This window comes from Coturnix japonica, chromosome 1 (assembly GCF_054131305.1).
Source record: "Coturnix japonica strain WE chromosome 1, WE-NBRP24, whole genome shotgun sequence".
Classification (NCBI taxonomy): domain Eukaryota; kingdom Metazoa; phylum Chordata; class Aves; order Galliformes; family Phasianidae; genus Coturnix; species Coturnix japonica.
In genome coordinates, this window is record NC_140663.1 from 17,838,721 (window position 1) to 17,858,015 (window position 19,295).

General features: G+C 40.5%; 1 protein-coding gene across 12 annotated transcripts in view; it reads right to left on the reverse strand.

Moving 5' to 3' along the window:
- Positions 1–567: 567 nt before the first annotated feature.
- Positions 568–19,295, reverse strand: part of MAPK12 (mitogen-activated protein kinase 12) — a 28,322-nt gene continuing 9,594 nt past the window's right edge. Inside the window, exons 4-13 of one of the 12 annotated variants that reach the window (XR_014935945.1) lie at positions 17,572–17,683; positions 12,952–12,981; positions 12,327–12,374; positions 8,106–8,220; positions 7,403–7,474; positions 6,549–6,628; positions 5,739–5,817; positions 4,193–4,245; positions 3,924–4,097; positions 568–3,117 (exon numbers count right to left, since the gene is read on the reverse strand). Coding sequence is in view for 5 of the 12 variants with exons in the window: in XM_085520222.1 (XP_085376348.1) it covers positions 3,047–3,117; positions 3,924–4,097; positions 5,739–5,817; positions 6,549–6,628; positions 7,403–7,474; positions 8,106–8,220; positions 12,327–12,374; positions 12,952–12,981; positions 17,572–17,683 (781 nt within the window). In the remaining 7 variants the exon portion in view is untranslated. Of the gene's footprint in view, positions 3,118–3,923; positions 4,119–4,192; positions 4,246–5,738; positions 5,818–6,547; positions 6,694–7,117; positions 7,475–8,105; positions 8,221–12,326; positions 12,375–12,951; positions 12,982–13,950; positions 14,266–17,571; positions 17,684–19,295 lie in introns of those variants that run through there. The other 11 variants (XR_014935984.1, XR_014936008.1, XR_014936000.1 and 8 more) reach the window with 11 other exon arrangements.

Below are 19,295 nucleotides of genomic sequence, written 5' to 3' on the forward strand. Positions count from 1 at the left end.
GAGGGGCCCAGAAATGGACACAGTACTTCAGATGAAGTGAAATGAAGAAATGAAATGGTGAGCCATGTCCACCCACAGATCTTCTGATCAAAATTCAACATGAACAATGTCTTCAATGCCATGGACATGTAATGGGGTGATCTTTACCTAAAGCAGCCAGGAGGCTCTTAAGGTTTTCAAGGCAAAGGTCTCGTATCCAACCTGAAGTTGTGTATGCTTGATGACCATCAGTCTGACTTTAAAATCAAGCTGAGGAACGAATGGTAGTTAAGCACGCAAATCATCCTTCAGAACAAAGCAGGGATGTCTGCTAAAAACAGATGCTCTAGGAAATAATTAGGTGGCAGCAGTACAATCAAGTCAGCTCTGTGGCTGACTCACAGCCTGGAAAATGGGAGAAAGGTTTTGTGGGCTGACGGACTTCCAAACTAAACTACAGCAGCAGCTCACATTACATGAAATGTACCTACAGATTTAGGTTTCATATGGTTCCCTTGTACTGAAAACACTACTTTCAGTACTGATTATACATTTGGGAATACATATGGGGAAAAAAGACACCATTACTGTGTAAAAAAACCCAAAATCCCAACCTTTATTTTTCACAATACATTTCAAGTACATGCAGAACAGATTTACATTTGTCCTTAAGGCAAACAGAAATTGGGTTCTTATTCCTGAGTTGCTAAGCACCAGTAGAAATAGCAAATAAAAGCCTGGGAAATGTCGCTGCCTTTGAAACAGCAGCTGCCTCTCATGCAAAATATTTCTGCTTTCACCTCACATTTCTTTTAATGAGCGATTTATGCTAAAAATCCCTATTGCTTTTTTGAGCAGCTTCTTCAGATCCCATTCTCTTCACAGAAACATCGTGCCAAGATGCAACAAACTTTTCATGTTTGTTATTTACCTCACACAGTGTTTACTGACAGACGGCACAGCAGTTCTTCTGTCTCTCCTGGCACACACATCAAGGGCTGTTCTTCAGTTACTGTAAGAGTTCTGGAATCCCCAAATGCAGAAAAACCAAACACTGGCACCTTATGTCTACAGGAGCTTGTGGTTTCTCTAGTACTGTAAGAGGCAAGTTCACCTCAGCCACTCAACATTTGCAATGAGCTAAGCTATCAAAACCCACCATCTCCAATAGGCATTTTTCTCCCATGATCTGTAAGAGGATGACAGGGCACGACCCTAAAAAACACTCAGTAAGTGCAAAATAAAGTTCCTGTTTCACATAAAAGCGTAGTCCAAGCAGAAAGTCAATAGTACGAAATGGGGAAAGTGACATCTACAGTGGAAGAATGTTTTACTTCAAATTAAATGTGCTGCTAATTTTCATGTATTCCTGAAACCAAGCCTGTTAATGTCTTGTCAAACACATCAACAATTGCATGTTTCTGTTACCATTTGCTCTCTAGGTGCCTGTCTCCACTAATCAATGCTCATCATGAATAATTTTTAAACAAATGGTACTATTTCCTGAAGTCTAAGTTAAACATTCACTGAAAGAAATAGAACAACTGTGCCTTGATTAAAGATCTGCTTTAAATTGGATATGAAAGCAAAAGCCAACGCACCGACCACATGTAATTTCTTAGTTCTTTTACAGCTATTACCTGCTAGTACCAAATGTCTTCCTTCACAACCACTGCACTCAGTGGCAACAAATGACAGCAGATCACTTTGGGAATAATCCACACCCAAACAGTCAACTTTCAAAACTACCTCTAACAAAAAGAAGCGATCCCAGAAGGAACCCTTCGCCTGTCTAAGGGGTTAATAATCATCCAGGCTGGATTTGGTTATGAACAGTCTGGGGTAGTGGCCGGTAACCCTGTCCACAGTAAGGGGGTTGAAACTAGATGATCTTTGAGGTCCTTTTCAACCTCAGGCCACTCTACAATTCACTCTATGATTCTATGATTATGAACTAAGCACCAAGGAGAACACAATGAATGAACCCAGACAATAAGAGGAGCACACAAAGCATCTCACATGCCACTGTAGCTCATCAGGAATCTGACTCCTTCTGGTAAGGCACCTCCCAGTGGAAGGTTGGAAGGTTCCCCCCAAAGTAAGATGACTCCAGAAGGCTCCAAAAAACAATGGTCGTGATTCTGCACCTGGTGACACCTCCATCCAAGAGCCTATTTCTAAATCAGTGCTGCTGGTTATCTAATCAGTATGTCCTCTGAGAACATGTATATTTTCAATGGTTATTTCAGAAATAAGATGCTAGAAAGCTTATACAGTTTCAGACAGTCTTAAAATGATTCTCCCTGTACACCTATACTCTGTTACAAAGAGACTGCACTGTATTGAGATAAAAACATTGTGACTCTAGGAAGTGATTGTTTACCTAGTGGTTGCTCACCTAGTGCACTTGGGAAATCTCATTACAGTGCATTGGTAACTTTAACAATCTCTAGGACTCTCTTGCCTGCTTCTTGCCTCTTGCATACATTTTTCAGACCTGGGTGGAGCTCAGGCTCTTCTGCCCTCATGAAGGCAAAAAGAAATGCATCCATTCAGGCTGTATTGTCTGCTCCTGACTAGCTGTGGTTACAGAAGCTTATCAGCCTCTCTAGACATCTCATCAAGGTGAAACATTCCAGAGGAAGTCCTTTCAGTACCTCTTAAAATTCAAGATGGTTCAACAGCACCGGTGAGCAGAGAGCAGACACTGTACATCACTGATGTATGCTGTGTCTCAGCTTGTTTGCAGTGGTAACTTGTACTCTCATCTGATTTCTGATTCGAAGAATGGGTCCCACCTGCTCTTTCAAGGGTTGCCAGAGCCTGAATCCATTTGTGCAGAGGGGAGAAGCTGTGAGCAGAAATAAGCTTCTGGGCAGTTCTGAGGTGCTGCTTCCAGGGGCACCACATCTCCATGTGCACGGTAAAAGACACTGCTCCTTCTTATGGTGCAGATGAAATAGATTACATCCAGTTTATTTATAAAAAAATTCATACACCTGAAATATCACAAACATTTACAGCTTTCCTGCTTTCTTCTGAGTTCTGAAAGGACAGAGCCATACAATTACACTGCTGTCTCCTTCGACTCTGATGTTTGTGGTGGCTTGAAGTTCAGTATCTCCTTATATGTAATACCTGGAATAAAGAAACAAAAACAACACAAAACAACAGAATAAACCGTGTTGCTGGTCTGGCCAAAAAAGGAGCTGCAGACATAAGCCAGGTGCAGACCCCAGCATGGACAGGCTTCGGTCAAGGTGAGGAAGACAGAGACCTCTTCAGGTGAAAAAAGAGGAGTACAAAAAATAATCAGAGATTGTTTTACCAATGTTTCACCACTTCAGATTTGAAGAAGTAGCCCAATACAAAAATGTTGTGTTTTCAAAGGGTGTAAGCATTGACATTATAATACAGTGGAAAATATACTCAGAAAGTGCTCTTAAGTACAGCAGAATTACAGATCAAGACCTCACCTCATTTAAGAGTCAAAATACAAAACTCTGAGGGGAGACAAAAGCCAGATTCAGATTTTAATTTCTCCTGAGAGAGACAGGCCTTCTCAAAAAGAGAAAACATATCTAACTGGAAATTAAGGCCAGCAATAGCTTTAAGGCCTACAGAGACAACAGCTAAGGAATCTGTTGCCCTGTCCTATCCACTGTAACAAACACGTTTCTTTCTTACATTGCAGGAGATAAGAGGAAAGATGTATGAAGAAGATAAGGAACCACTGTTAGAAGGAAGAGAAGAAAACCCTTGAAGATATTTTCAGGGAGATTTGCTAAAAGGAACACCGACCAACAGTGTTTCTCTATTTCACTGCTGTCCACTTATTCTTTTCCATTAAAAGCTGTGACACTCATCAGCAAAGGAGAATATTTTCATGTCGGGATGGCCTTTCTAGCTGCTCATTCTTTAAAACATCACAAAACTAAACTCACGCTTCCACTCATCCAGGGGTAGATCCATGTTATCAAATGTGTCATCATATTTCTCAGCCTCAATTTCTTCCTCAGGATCATGAATTGCTTCAAAGTAAGGATGCATCAAAGCCTCAGCTGCCGTGACTCGCTCCTCCGCATCCAGCACCAGCATGTTCTCCAAAAGATTCACAGCTATGGGACAGAAAATGAACACTGCATTGAAATCAAGCGCCGATTTCAGCTTATACATAGTAATGCTGCATTGAAGATGCTTCAAAGATACCTACAGATTTACAAAGCAGAATCATTGAGTGCTCATTCTACAGCCAGTGAGGTCCAACTGCACAACAAAACAGAGTGCTGTGAACAAGCTGGGATGTGTACCAAGCAATGCAGAGATGCTCCTTAAATTCCACATGCAATACAGACACATCACCTCAGCTATGACTTCTGAACTTCTGACTCCAGGTCCACTGCATGTAGGAACTCCCCAGATGTCTGCCCTCACTGCCAGCACTTTGTTGTGGTTATAAGGCGCATCATTACTTGGCAGGGGCACTATGAGCAGATGGGTGTAGAGCTATCGAGAATTGTTTGTTATGTGACTAGATCCATGCCCTCAGCATTGGCAGCACATTTTCAAGTTCACCAAGACATCCATGCTCTAAATGTCAGCACTAACTTTATCTGCAACGTGTTTTGACCTCACCAAGACAATCCATGAAATCCATGAACATCTTCAGTGTTCCTCACGGGTGGATTTTGGATCGGGCCCTCTGTGAGACTATCAAAAGGCACTAGTATAAACTGACATGATTCTATTATGTTCATAAAAGTATCCTGTAAGAAAGTTTCTGAGTTGGGTGGAGCACCAGAAAGGAAGAAGGGACAGCAGCATGGGAAAAGATGCTACAACACCTGCTTGGCACATTATGGATTCATAGCATCATAGAATCATTTCGATTGGAAAAGAACACTGAAATCTTTAAGTCCAACCACGCACCTAACAAGTCCTTCCAACCTTTTCTCCCAGACCAAGAGCAGTTGTTTTTCATATAAGGAACAGCCAGATGGCCAAAGAAGTGACAGGAAGAAATAAAGTAGAGATGTGTAGAGTTTGCTGCAGCTGGGACAGCTAGTGAGTGAGCCATGCGGTCATGGTTAATAATCCTACTGTATCTTCATATGCCATTTTAACTGCTTAAATACAGAAGACTCAATTGTCCTAATTCATATTCTAAGAAAGCCTGGCTTTATGAGTCAGGTCATTGGGGAACGGATGAAGCTGGGCAGAGCCATCTCAGAGCTCTTATTGCCTCAGGTCATGTCACAGTTATGCACACTTGGTATGTTCTTCTAGCTGTTTATATCCATCAAATACAAGCCAGATCTTTGCAGGAATGCACAGATGTTTCTCAGGACGCATTCATTCCATGTCTAAAATGTCAGCTTTCTATTTGTTTGCATTTCTGTTGTACATCAAAAGGACCTTTCAGAATTATATTTAAAATACAATGCACAGAAACCTTTATTAAATATATTTAAATCCCCAGGGCTCTTGAGAAAGCTGCTTCAGTAAAACCATTAAGCACGGTCTGGATCAGAGCCTAAAGCATAAAATACTTCTTTTTGACTCTTTTGAATCATCTGATTCCTGGCAGTGTCTAAACTTGGCACAGTTCGGCCACTAGAATCAAAGTTCTGAGTTATGGAAAGCAAGAGGCAGAGCAGCATGGGAATCATCACATAACCTATCACATGGCTGACACTGCTGCTGCCTCCAGTGCAAACAAAACAACAACGGACTGTACACATTGACACAAACTGCCTTACCCAAAGGACTCGCATGCTTCAAGACGGATGCAAAATCCTTTTTCTGGACTTTTGGAAGGCTTTTGATGTAGTTTTTTGCCTTGAAAGAAACATGAGTATTAAATCAGAACTTTTCCTCCTTTACTAGGTACCTTACTGGTGCTTTGCCAGTACCTTGCACAAAAGGATATTTTTTTTGTTCTAAGGTCTGGTTATGTTCACCTTCTTGTTGAAAGGAACAGTTTCTTTTAAACCAAACCTCACAATTCTGATTAAGAAATTAAACATAAAGCTCTGATACCTAATCAACATCTAATATGCTGATTAGAATAAGTATGTATTCATCGTTTGAAAGAATGCCATACTGAAATTTACAGAAGCCTCTAAAAGTGTATGTTTCACAGTTATTCTGTAGTATTCAATCTGCACAGTTCATCTAATGGTTTATTTTAGGTTCTTTATAGCAGGGACTTCAGGATTCTCAAAAACATCACAAGAAAATAGGAAAGAGGAAGTCAGAGACACCCACAGAATGGATGGGCTCTCTGAAGAGGTTCATATTGTCAGTACACTTCCAGCAAAGGAAGTAATGTATCAGCTCAGCTGATTTAAAGTACTTAAATATATTGTTTTTTTTCAGTGTCCTAATCATTTTGTTTCCTCTTAATGTCCAGTAATTATTCTGGCTGTGAAACCTCCTAGGTAGGCAGAGATGTGCTATCAGGGGTCATTTCAGCAGCCAACACACATAATCTCAGGCAGTCTAAGAACTGAGAATGGCACAAGTAAATTCAGGGCACACAACACAGTCTGACAAAGCGGAACACTCACCTCCTGACTCTTCAGTTTTTGCACAAAATCTTGACTTGGTGTACCCGTTACTTTCATGATTTCTGTGAGCTGGTCCAGATCTGAATGCCAGAAATAAGGAACAAAGACTCTCACCATAGGATAAAAATTATGTGTTTCTTTGCTGCTGGAGAATAAAGCAAAACCAACAATGCAACAGCTGAACAGGAGGCATGTAAAAGATGAGCTGTCAGACATACAGAACTCGTAAACAGGACAAGTGATGAATTCTTGCTGTATTCTTTAGCACTACACTCCGCTGTCTGTCACAAGCGTTTGGGCCAACAAAGTATCACCTAAGGTTGAAGTATGGCCAAATCTTAACTATTTTCTTAAATTGTCAGCAATGAAATGACATGACTAAATATTTTCTGCACATCTAAAATATTCTACTATGTATTAGTTACATGGTATTTTGGACAAAAGCCTCAAAAAGCTTGAAATGGACTAGCACATGCTCATAAGTTCATACACTACACCAGAACTTTCTGTGCTGAAGTTGTGGAACCTATTGCTACAACAAATGCATATGTATATATATTAATATTTACCTTTTGTACTGTCAGTGAAACTTTTAGCTGATGATTTGAGGCATCATTCAATGGATATCCCAATCCCACTCTCTATTGAGAAAGTTCAGTAATATGAGTTTTAATTCGCTGATGTACAGATGTGGTACAAGTATCAAATAACTAATTAAATACAAAGATGATAGCCTTACCTAAGCTATATGTTTCAATTTACGCTCATCAGATTTTCAGCACACTCACTGCATCACATAAGCACCTCTCATCATTTTCTGACCGTGGTTTCATTAATGCACTGAGGAAGGATACGGTCCTTTCCCCTGAACAGAGGCCTCCCCGTTATCATTTCAGCCATTATACAGCCCACAGACCAGATGTCAACTGAAAAGATGATAAAGTAGCATTAAAATATTGAATATTTGTTCATCTAAATGTAGATAAAGTTTAGTTTAACATATATTTTAAAGACATCTAAAATTTACCTTGGTAGCCTGCTATAATATACATGGGTGCCTTGCAGACTATGATAAACAGTATAGAGAATACTACTAGCATTTCTGATTGGCAAACAGAAGACAATCTGGTACTGGGCAGAATCAGTTTCTCAGTAACAAACAGATGAATGTCAGAAGTAATTCAGCTAAACTTTCAAAAACTTCTATGGTTATTCTAGCATTACCTACATTCCCACATTCTGCCACTTACTCTGTCTGTTACAAACAAGCACATCTTTGCAGAAAGATTAGTCAGGGAGAACACAAATACAGTAGAGCAGGTTTGTTCCAATTGCTTTGGAACCTCCTGTGAATATTAGAAAATACACACAAAACAACCCACCCATAAACTTAACAAAAAAACACCCCCCCACATGATTACCTGCAATCTACAGGGAAGTTTTTCATCATTATATTATCATTTCCACCTTCAATGTCTCACTCACTTCAGAAACACAGACTTGCCTGATTCGGTGAATGCTTCAGCTGTATTAAGACTTTTCCAAAGAGATGCTGACCTGTTTGCGTGTAATGCATCCAATTAAGGATGACCTCTGGGGCTCTGTACCACCTTGTAACCACGTAACCTGTCATCTCGCTGTCCGTATGCCTGGCCAATCCAAAATCCAGGATCTGTAGTGGAAGGACAAAGCACACCCAGACAGTTACCTATTTCATACAGATCTAACAAACACAGGAAATAAAAGGCTGAGAGCATCCTACAGAGGTGATTTTTGCATCTTTTTCTCATTGAAGTGTCTTGCTCTCATTTTAAGAATCAAGACAGAAGTATCAAGGAGGTTTACAATTTTTTTCATGTTAGATACCTCTATATCAACACTTAAAGCTGTAAAGCCAGTAGAGAAAACAATAAATTATTCAATTAATGGTTAAAGAGATACTGGTCACATTCAGTCCTGGCTGATGTAAGGAGATATCATTATGGTTTGTTTTTTTTTTTTAATGAATAACTCGAAGAAGGGAAAACTTCCTCTAGGTAACATGAAATTCTGGAACAAGCAGAGGGGACTCACTGTTATTCAGTCCCACAGATTTCCAACCTACTGCTTCAACCACAGAACAAGCCTTGGTAAGAAATGCAAGGTTAGTACAATTTTTTAGAGGATTATGTACAATTCTGCTTATTTCTAAGGCTATCCTGTAAGAAGAGGAGGCTCAGGAGTGACCCCATCACTTTCTACAGCTGCCTGAAGAGAGGCTGTGGTGAGGTGGGGGTTGGCCTCTTCTCCCACATAACTAGTGATAGGATGAGAGGGAATGGTCTCAAGTTGCTCCAGGGTAGTCTGGATGTTAGGAAATACTTCTTCTCTGAGAGTGGTCAGGCACTGTAATGGGCTGCTCAAGGATGTGGTGGAGTCAATATCCCTGGAGGTGTTCAGGAAACATTTAGATGTTGTCCAAATGGACGTGGTTTAATGGGAAATATTGATGGTAGGTGGGCAGGTGGACTGGATGATCTTAGAGGTCTTTTCCAACCTTGGTGATTCTATGATTCTAAAACCCTATTGCTATTGCAATGTGCAGAGCAACAAGACTAAAAATAAACATTACAGCCTTTTGTCCATCTCTATGAAATTTGCTAATGTAAGGGCCCACCTGCATGAACAATCAAAAGATGGTGCCAACAGATGTGGCCAACAGTCAGTTCAGAGTTTATCAGGAAATCCACACTATGAACAAGAAGCAGGGGGTTTCAGGAGAGGAGTCTGCTCAGATCACCCTTTGCAAATACTAGATTAAGAGCATAAAATGCCAGGGCTTATCCTTATTGCAACACTAGAAGCATTATTTCCATAACTTCCCTATACCTGCTGATTACCTACAAATCTGGAATGGACTGTGGGAGGGATTTTTATTCTTCCCAATAAAATGCAATTGATTAAGCCAAAAGTTACCCTTCAAAACTGGTCTCAAAAGCCACTGGTGGTACCACCTGGCACAGCTTTGTAGGCCTCTTTCATACAAAAGGCTGTGACACCAGGTCGTGGCAAAGGGCTAAGATGGAATCTGGGCTTGTATTTTTCTAAAGGCAGAAAATGAAGGACAGCAACAATTGTCATGTGTCATTCATTAACTTTATGATTTCTTTTCATCGAAATGTTCATTAGGCTCACGAACAACTAGAGCTCAGCATTGACACAGTACCAATGCAACAGCAATTTTCACATAAAATTATTCTCTCATACTCTGCGTGATCTTCCAGTTTTCAATCAGAATTTCAAAAGATATTTTCAAAGCAAATTGAAAACCAATTTTATAATGCAGGAATTATGAAAGAGAGCAAATTCCCTATGGCTCAAGAGTAAGCTCCCTTTCTACTTAGCAAACTTAATTTTCTTCCTTGCTTCAGTAACTGTAACAAAAATAATTTGTAGCTTCAAGACAGCAGGAAGGGCAGAGACTCCCCCTGTGGCACCTCCACTGCCACTTCTCTGATTCCTATGTAGCAGCTGAAAGAATTGGACAAGGCAGCCGCAAAGCATGCTCTGAGAAATAGAGCTGATTACTTATTAGCAATTATTAATTCAAGGAACTGTTCTGACTTTCCCACAGCTGCACAGCTCCTAGAGCTGGGCCAAAGGAAGCTGCTGAGACACATAAGAGGGAAAAAGGATGGGATGAACGCTGGCAGTACTGCCTTATGCCAGCATATGGTGGCCTTAGATGTGCGCTCACAGGGCAATTCACATCCTATGTATTACACCTGGAATGCACACACAGTGAAGGGCAGTTCAGTCAGCTCGGTGTGAGTGAGATCACAGTTAAACTCCTGCCCTCCTATCTTTAATGTACATTTCTCAACATTTGATAGTTGGACGACTCCATACACCGGTGTTGCCTTTGGACAACCAGTATTTACTGGTTTCACACTGGTACACTTCTTCTGCATGCGGTATCAGAACTTACCATAAAACTAGGGATAGAGAGTCAAGAAAGAAAACCTAAACTTAGTACTACATTTTCTCCTACTTATTTAACAAAACAGTGTTCTGGTATCAAATTATTTGGTTCAGCATATGTAAACACTTAAAAATGTCCAAGGTAACAGAAAAATCAGTTGTATTAGGTAAGGAAATAGAGCAATGATACAGTGAAAGAATATCTTGGACATCTGCACCTCAAAATCTCACTGTACGGGTAGGGGGGTGGAGGGAGAACACGTCCAACTGGTTTATCTAGATTCTTTTTTTCCCCCCACTATCATCACAAGCCAGAAAGAGACAACTGGCTTTCTGTCTTTAATAGGGAAATCCTGAAAAAACACGTCCCTGAACATCCAGGTCTGTTCCACTCAGTCTCCAAAGAGCAAGAAACTGCACTGCAACAGCTATATGCTGTATATAATGCAGCATATAATCCATATGTTACACGCTAAAAAACTATTTCTGCAATCCTGCATCAACTTTTATTGCATTTAATTATGGGAGCGCTTTACAACCTTTGATCTTCTGTATCTCCCATTTGTAGACTTAGACTTACCGTATTTATTCAAAGCTGGAATTCTCACATGACTGAACTGTTTCCATAAAGGCTTGCATCTTTTCACGGAGATGGCCTTGGCCATAAGAACTAAGAGTCCTTACATATCAGGACACAAATGTCCCATTCAAACTACTGTTGTCTTGTGAAGATGTACATGCCAGCCATGAAAGCACAAGAAATGCCATAAAGTGCACCTGTCTTACAGAGTACCAATGAAAGTTAACAGTTGAACAATACAATGCTATATTAGTAACCATCTCCCTATATTGATATTGATATTTTCCTAGTAACACAGTTAAAAGCAAAAATAAAGAACTGATGTATTCCTTCTGTGAAGTGCATGTAGTCTACATGCAATTGATGCTTTTATTTTAACGGTGCAGAAGGAATCGCTATCAAAGAAATACGATGTTTCTGGTGAGCAGTATTTGATTCCTCACATGCTTCTCTGAAGCAATGAGCTGCAAGGTATCATAGGAACAGTTCTCCATTACAGCCCTTGTGCAATTGTAAACATGGCATGATTACTTCCTGAGAAGCCTGACTACTATAGTTACACACACAGGCTTTCACAGGCCCAAGGCTATTGCATGGACTGCCACATAAACACCAACCCACAAGAAGGTAACTTCAGTTCTCACACTGCTCCTCACCCAGCTGGAAGGACCAAAGTAAAGCCTGTGGCATTGACCTCCTAACCAGTAATCTTCTGTACACCCTGGAACCACCCCTCAGTTCTCCCCTGATAACAGTGCACTAGTTTCCCTGAGTGTTCTACATGTGTTCAGCTCTGACATCCTTGGCAGCATTCTGATCTGTGGTACAGCCACTTCGTTTCTTGGCTCCATAATGATCTTAGACATTTATCACCACCTCTGCTGTTCACATGAAACATACACTGACTACAGTTAAGGACATGCAAGTAGGAAACTGAAGATGCTCAGTATTCAGGGCCTTATTTCTTAAATAAATACACAAATACTGTGGTGGTGATTAAAGCCACGCAAACTGAAACTGGAAAACATTTAAAAGGATCAGTCTCCAGTTGTTTTTTCCAAGTTCATTACCAGTGTCCATCTGATCCTCTTACTTCCTCCAAGACTCTTCTGAGCTCCTGGGCTGAAACCCCTTCCTACCACTGAAACCAGTTAGCACACTTACAGCTGCCACCCCCAGTATTTTCTGTGGTGCATTTCTGATACAGACAAAAACTTTTTTCAGTAAACATATCCTACCTTCAATTCACAGTCTTCATTTACTGCCAGGTTTCCAGGCTTTAGATCCTGCAATCAGTTTTGAAATGGATGTCACTTATTTATTTTACAGCAAACAGAATAAAACACACTTTAAAGGCATTTCATTTAGGTTAAATGGGTTTTGCTGCAGCTACTTAACACAGTAACAAGTAAAACAACGTCATAAATCTAAACCAGAAAATAAGACATAACAAATTACAGAAGTAAAGACACAAACTTGAATTTCTATGTCATTTTTCCTTGTGTTCTCCCCTTGGATGACCTTTAAGGAACTCTTCCAAATAAGAAATCTATGATTCTTATATTACATTTAAATATTTTTAAGAGTTTACTTTCATTTTTGTCTTCAAAAAGTCAGAAAAAATCGTAGCCATCTCAATTTTGGTGTCGTCTGCTCTTATGGGGACTTACAACCCAATTTCACGAAGCACCAGTGCAGCTCTGGTGGCCAGCTTACAGTGGATGTAGCTACACCGGTTCTATCAAAGATATAATCAAACTTCAACACGATAAATGTAAACTCAGGCACATTTATGTCCATGCTTACACACAATCGCATTCCTGCTGTAAGAACTTAAACGTATTTTATGTAGTTTCTACTTACCCTGTGAATTATGCCAGATGAGTGAATATACTGCAAAGGAAAAAAACCAGGAAAGCATGTTTTAGTTAATGAGCTCCTGACCCTAAGGCGCTGTTTGAGGAGGAGGCAGAAGGTGTCTTGTCATGGTGCTAACGTCATCTGAATTTTGGGCATGTTTTATTTTACACAGAAGTAACATTCAGGTAACTCAATAGCATTTTACCCTATTCCTCCCCCAGAAACTACATACCAATAAAACAGTTTGATTACTGTACCAGATCATACAGTTTTTCTGGATATATGTCCACTGAAATAAATCCCTCTCTTTTATACATCAGAAATGCTCTTTTGAAGTAGACATCTCAGCTGTGCCATCATACTTTAGATCTGAAAGCCTCAGCGTCTGAAAACACTGCACACCATGACGACTGAGGCATCTCTATTACTCAGACTAAGCAACAAGAGAACAGTAAGGGCTTTTTAACAAGTCCTCATGATGGATGAAGTGGGAATCTTAAATGTCTTTACCTCAACCCACAAGTTTTATCTTTTTCCAGTTCTCTCCTGATCCCACTGAGAGAACAGTAAGCAAACTATGATGTGGTGGGGAGCTGCAGGGTTAAACCACAGCAGTCCTTGTGGTGACCCAGAGGGGCCCAAAGGGTTAGGATGACAGATCCAAAGAGGAAGTGTTGACATAAAATTCTTACAAGCATTATACTAGATTAATAATTGCTGGTCTCAGTGTTGATTTATTTGCTCATGATGTTGTTTCATTTGCACTCCAGGTTGGTTTTCTTAATTCTTCTTGTTTATCGGCTCTGGTGGCAGGCAGGCCTGTATTTATGGTTTTGTCATTTTGTATATAGCAACAGTCCCTCTGCAAAGGAATCCTCATGTTCCACCAGATGAGGGGACCAGGGAAAAGAAAGCACCTGGGCATCTCTCTGTGTTACAGGGAAATACAGGGAAGTAAGCTGGCTAAACAAAGTATGTACACTTGGTAACCACTTATATGTTTGTTGCTTTATTCTTCTACAGCTGGTTTCATATCACAGAACAGCTGAAGTTGGCTGAGACTCTGCAGATCGAGTCCCACTGCCCCACTTGCAGCAGGGTGAGACGCAGCAGGTTGCCCAGGATGGGATCAGTCAGGTTCTGATCAACTCCAAGCACGGAGCCCTTCCAGGCAACCCATTCCAGTGTGGTGGTCAGACACCAAACCTTTTTCTTCTTGTGGTCAGATGGAATTCTCTGTTTCACCTTGTGTCTGTTGCCGCTCATCCTGTCATTAGGCACCAGTGAGAAGTCTAGCTCTATCTTCTTTACACCCTCCTGTCAGATACACATAGACACTGGTCAGAGCCATGTCATGCCACGTCTTTTCGAGGCAGCATGAGCCCATCTCGCACAGCCTCTAATTGCACACTCTCCACTCCAGATCCCCCAGTGCCTTGGTGTCCTTGCTCTGTCAGTGCCCTCCTTGTGCTGAGATGCCTCAAACTGAACACAGTGCTCCAGAAATGGTCTCTTAAGTTCTGAGGAGAAGGAGAAAAATCACTTCCCTTCACCCACAGGTCATAACTTCACCCATACAGTCAAGATGGTGATGGTGCTCTGCTGTCACTGGGGCACACTGACCATCACGCCTGAGCCCCCTTCTGGAAAGCTTTCTGTCCTGCTGTGGCCCAAAGCCCCAACATTATGCACCTCCAGCAGATGGCGCATCACTTTCTTCTACCTATTAGACAAGCTTTAAAACCGCCCATAGAACTGCCAAAGCACTGAGGGCTGAGGGGACTGTTACCCAGAGTGTAGGCTGTAAAACCACTACAGCACAGGAAGATCTATGAAACACTATTTCTGTCATGAATGTGCATGAAGTACATTGGGATGGGAGGAACCAGATGCAAAAAAGAAGAGGTTATAGAATCTGGAGAAAATATCAATACATATATATTTTTAACAATACGCCTGTAAGCAGTTAGGCTCCCAGTAAATGGAGGAAAGGCTGGAGTCTTCAGCCAACAGCCATCTTTACCAAGGATACCACCATGACTATTTGCGTTCCGAATCACTTTGGTGTCTTTGTACTGAGGCCACTTCATTTTCCAAAGCAGATGCTAATAATATTCTATAGGCTATTTTTGCCGGTATGACTGTACACAGAAGGGAAATAACCAGCAGATTCAGGAATTTCTGCACCTAAGAATGTAGCATGTAGAAACAGGAATTAAAGGGACTGCACCCTTTTGAGTTTTATTTTAAGTAAATCCACCCATTTGGGTGAAGAATGTGGTTTTATTGGTGTTCTCACTCCACTGAAGGTTTAATGACAGTTAATAGCACCAAAAATCATGTCAGCACTTTGGGGAGAACTCATCTGTTTTCTCAGCACTTCTCTTGACATAAGACTGCTGAGATTTAATGAAATAGCCCTTATTTCTGGTGCTAATGTAAACTCCAAATGCCCTTCTGTAAACTGAAAAACCTGTGTTGAGCTGCAGTGCTTCTTCAACAATAGTGGTATTCTGTAACTGCTTTCTATTATCAACTGGCAGGTACAGCACTGGAACTAGGCTACTCTTAGTTCAGAAAGTTTTCCATTTCAGTTCAACAGTCTTCTGAAATGGGACCCTATTCTTGCCAAATTTCCTCATTAAGTCATTCACCTGTTGTCAGATTATTCACCCTTAATGTGATAAACACACCGAGACCACAGCAGACACACACTTCACAGTGTTATCATCACTTTACTGGAACAAAATTTCATTCAAGGTTCCAGTTTAATGTGTGCAAAGTGCCTCTGAATGCAGGAGCTCTGCGCATAAGCCTAAAGATGACTTTTGATAGCGTTCATAAATCCTTCAGACTGTGCTAGGAAGAGATCCAACGGTTGTCTGAATTCTGAGGATTCTTGTCTGTATATGTAATTTCTATACAAAACAAAGATCGACTAAAAAGTGAATTAGAAAAGACTAAGGGAAAAGTATTCCAGGCAGCAAGAAAAGTGAAAATGAGGAGTGACTTAACAGATAAAGAAAAACTGAAGAGGAAACAGGTGAGGGAGGAAGAAACAGTGAAGCAGAAAGAACACCACAAATGAGAACAAAAACCAGTAAATAGGGATAACCAAAGGAGAGAACTGGAAGAAGTAAATATTACCATGAATATGTCAAAAGACACTTGAAGAGGTACTTGTACAGCCCAAGAGCTAAGTTTCCATTCTCAAATACTGTATAAATTATGCAATATGATTACCAACCCCATCCTCAGACTGCTAAGAAAACAAACCCAATTCACATTCCTGCAGACAAGGAACCCAAGACTGAAGGAGCTGGAAACTCCAGTCCACTCCACCCACATAAGGGCATTTATTTTCAGCTTGCTTCCATATTCTTTGACATTACACAGCTTCTCTGCCATACAAAAGAATGACAAAAGCCCTCTTAGTTGCAAGCCTAACCAAGTACTTTAAAGAAAAGACGAAAGCAAACCACTGTGCCACCAAAAAAAAAACCATAGAATCACAGAATGGCCTGGTTTGAAAAGGACCACAATGATCATCAAGTTTCAACCCCCCTGCTACATTCAGGGTTTCTAACCATCACACCAGGCTGCCCAGAGCCACATCCAGGCTGGCCTTGAATGTGGGGCATCCGTAACCACTTTGGGCAACCTGTTCCACTGTGTCACCACCCTCTGAGTGAAAAACTTTCTCTTAATATCTAACCTAGACCTCAAGAACAAAACATATTTACTAAGTTTCGTGATGAGAGTAAAACAATAGTTGTCTTTCTGTATCTATTAAATATGGAGCTACAAAGGAATCATGGATGCACTGTTGCTGATACTCTTGTACAGGATCAGCAAGTTGTCCCGCAGTACTATTTATTTTAATAGGGTTTGGCAATAAAAATACACATCTGGACAAATCAGAATCTTGGCAGATGTGACACATTTTCCTGTATCAAAAAGAGCGCTGGATTTCCACTGCATACGCACACCCCTATCAGATACAACTCCCAGCACACTGTCTGCACTTAACCTTTGTGTGCAGAGAAAAGTCTGCTCATATGTTGTAGGACTATAAAGCAAAAAATGTTGTGCTGGCAGCAGCCAAAGGAACCACACCAATCCTAGACAGTGCAGTTCTATGGCCTTCCTTCTATGCAGTGTGTCTCCTGAACAGCAAAGGGAATTAAATGGTCATTGCTGCTGGAGAGCTTGGACACAGCCTGCAGAGCTAGGTGAAGGGACTTAGAATAGTAATATTACAACAGGAATACATCACCTGAATTCTCAATTCTTATTTCTTACATATGTAAATAAGTGAAATGCTATGTTTCAAGCTATGGCAGGGGACGTGGTCTAGTAGGAGCTATTGGTAATAGGTGAACGGTTGGACTGGATGATCGTTTAGTTCTTTTCCAACCTTGGTGATTCTATGATTCTACAAACCCCAGCCCTGCCAGATAACGCTTACTGTCACAAAGTAACTACTGCACAAAATATCAGTACTTGTACAAACAAGGCAAGGTAAGCTCTAACCTGCCATCAAATAATAAGTATTTACAGCTCTCCATAACGGTTCACTAGGAAAACAAAGTTGTGGAATAGAAATAACAAAAAGTGGCAAACCTTCAAGCCTTTTAATATCTGATATACCAAGAACTGGATTCGGTCTTCAGTGAGTTTCTCATGCTTCATTATCTTACTTAAGTCTGTTCCCATAAATGGCATGACCAGGTAGCTTAAACAGGCAAACAAACAAAAACAGAAATAAAGTCAGAATAATTTTGTCAAATAAATTGAAACATGTTTGTATGTTATAGTTCACTGATCATTATATAGATCATTCTGTTACCAAACAATTCTACTATCTTCCCTTCAGGCCCCTCTGTGTTTCCATCTGTTGTCATGAAGAGGTATCACGTAACCCTGACACTGATTATAGAAAGTTAGAAGCTAGCAGAAAAGTGCAGAACTAACTTCTATCTAGGATTGTAACCTCCTTCATCTTTAGTAACTCATACCGGCTTCCAAGCTTAACATTCACAGACCACTTTGTTATCCTTTGGGCAGAAAAAATGCGCAGTTCAATTCTGTAATCACATAAGGATGTAGCAACTACTGAGATGAGAATGAAATTTCTTCTCTCTCACCAAGTCTCACTCTAGATGCTTCTCGACAACAGACCCAGTAACCCAGAAAACTGAGTCTGACTTCTGCGTTGTTGATGCTCTTGAATGTTAAAAGCATATTAAGTACTCCTCTGAATCAGACTTATTAGATGCATTTTCCCAGAGGTCATAAATATTTGAAATGAACCAGAAAATGACATTACTTCTACAGAAAAAAAAAAAAAAACCAACAAAAAAACCCAACAAAACAGAGAAAGAAATATGTATGTGCCTTTTACTGATGGCAGTGACCTTCAAGATTCATTAAGATTTCACCAGCCCACCCTCATCTGTACAGATCCCAGGCCTCTGGATGGATAACAATTTATGTACACAGACAACATTAAAAACAACATATAACCTTCAAGCACTCTACGACCACTTTTACATGTGCATTATTCTCAGTTTACTGTTCGATGACATCAAATCTCTCAGTCAAACCGAGGAAACAAAATGGGGAAACAAGATTTTAGAAATGTGTTTACATTGAGGTTAGACACTTGCCAATTCACTCCAATGGAAACGGGATGCCTACCACATTTAAGTTCCTTGCAAGTCCAAGTTAAAACCCTAAAATTTTTAGAGGGCAGCAATCTGTTATAGCTACATTTTTTATGACACAACAACAGACAATGCAAGAAGTGTGTTCAAAGAAGATGAAAAACAGCTGTACGCAGTGGGATTTCAATTGGTAAAGACTCACGTATCTCTGATTTTGTACACTGTTTCCATCAGCTGAATTTCCAACTCTGACAGAAAAGCGGTGCAAGCAGGGAAATGACACTGACTGTTTCTTCACACAGGAAATGAGATTTTGGCTTCATTACACTGACTCGTGGAATAGAGCAGCAGGAAAGCTGAGCAGCAGATAGAGCAGGAACATGTTTTGCTTTAAACGGGAGGGCCAGAAGTTACTTAAGAAACCCAAAGTCTTGGATGACACCAGCCATAGGGATTGGCTGGTGGTGAAGCCACTTGTCTCTCTTCAGCTGTTTCTGGCCACAGATCAACTTGAATTTGATCTTTACACAATAGGCAAGAGATAACATCTCACAGCTTGTCAGCCAAGGGAAGCCTCACGTATCTAATCCAACCTTTTGGACAACATCCTTTTTGGCTCTGTGGTGTTTTAAATGATCAATATTAACACACGGTCCATGTTTTTTGTACTTCATTTCTCAC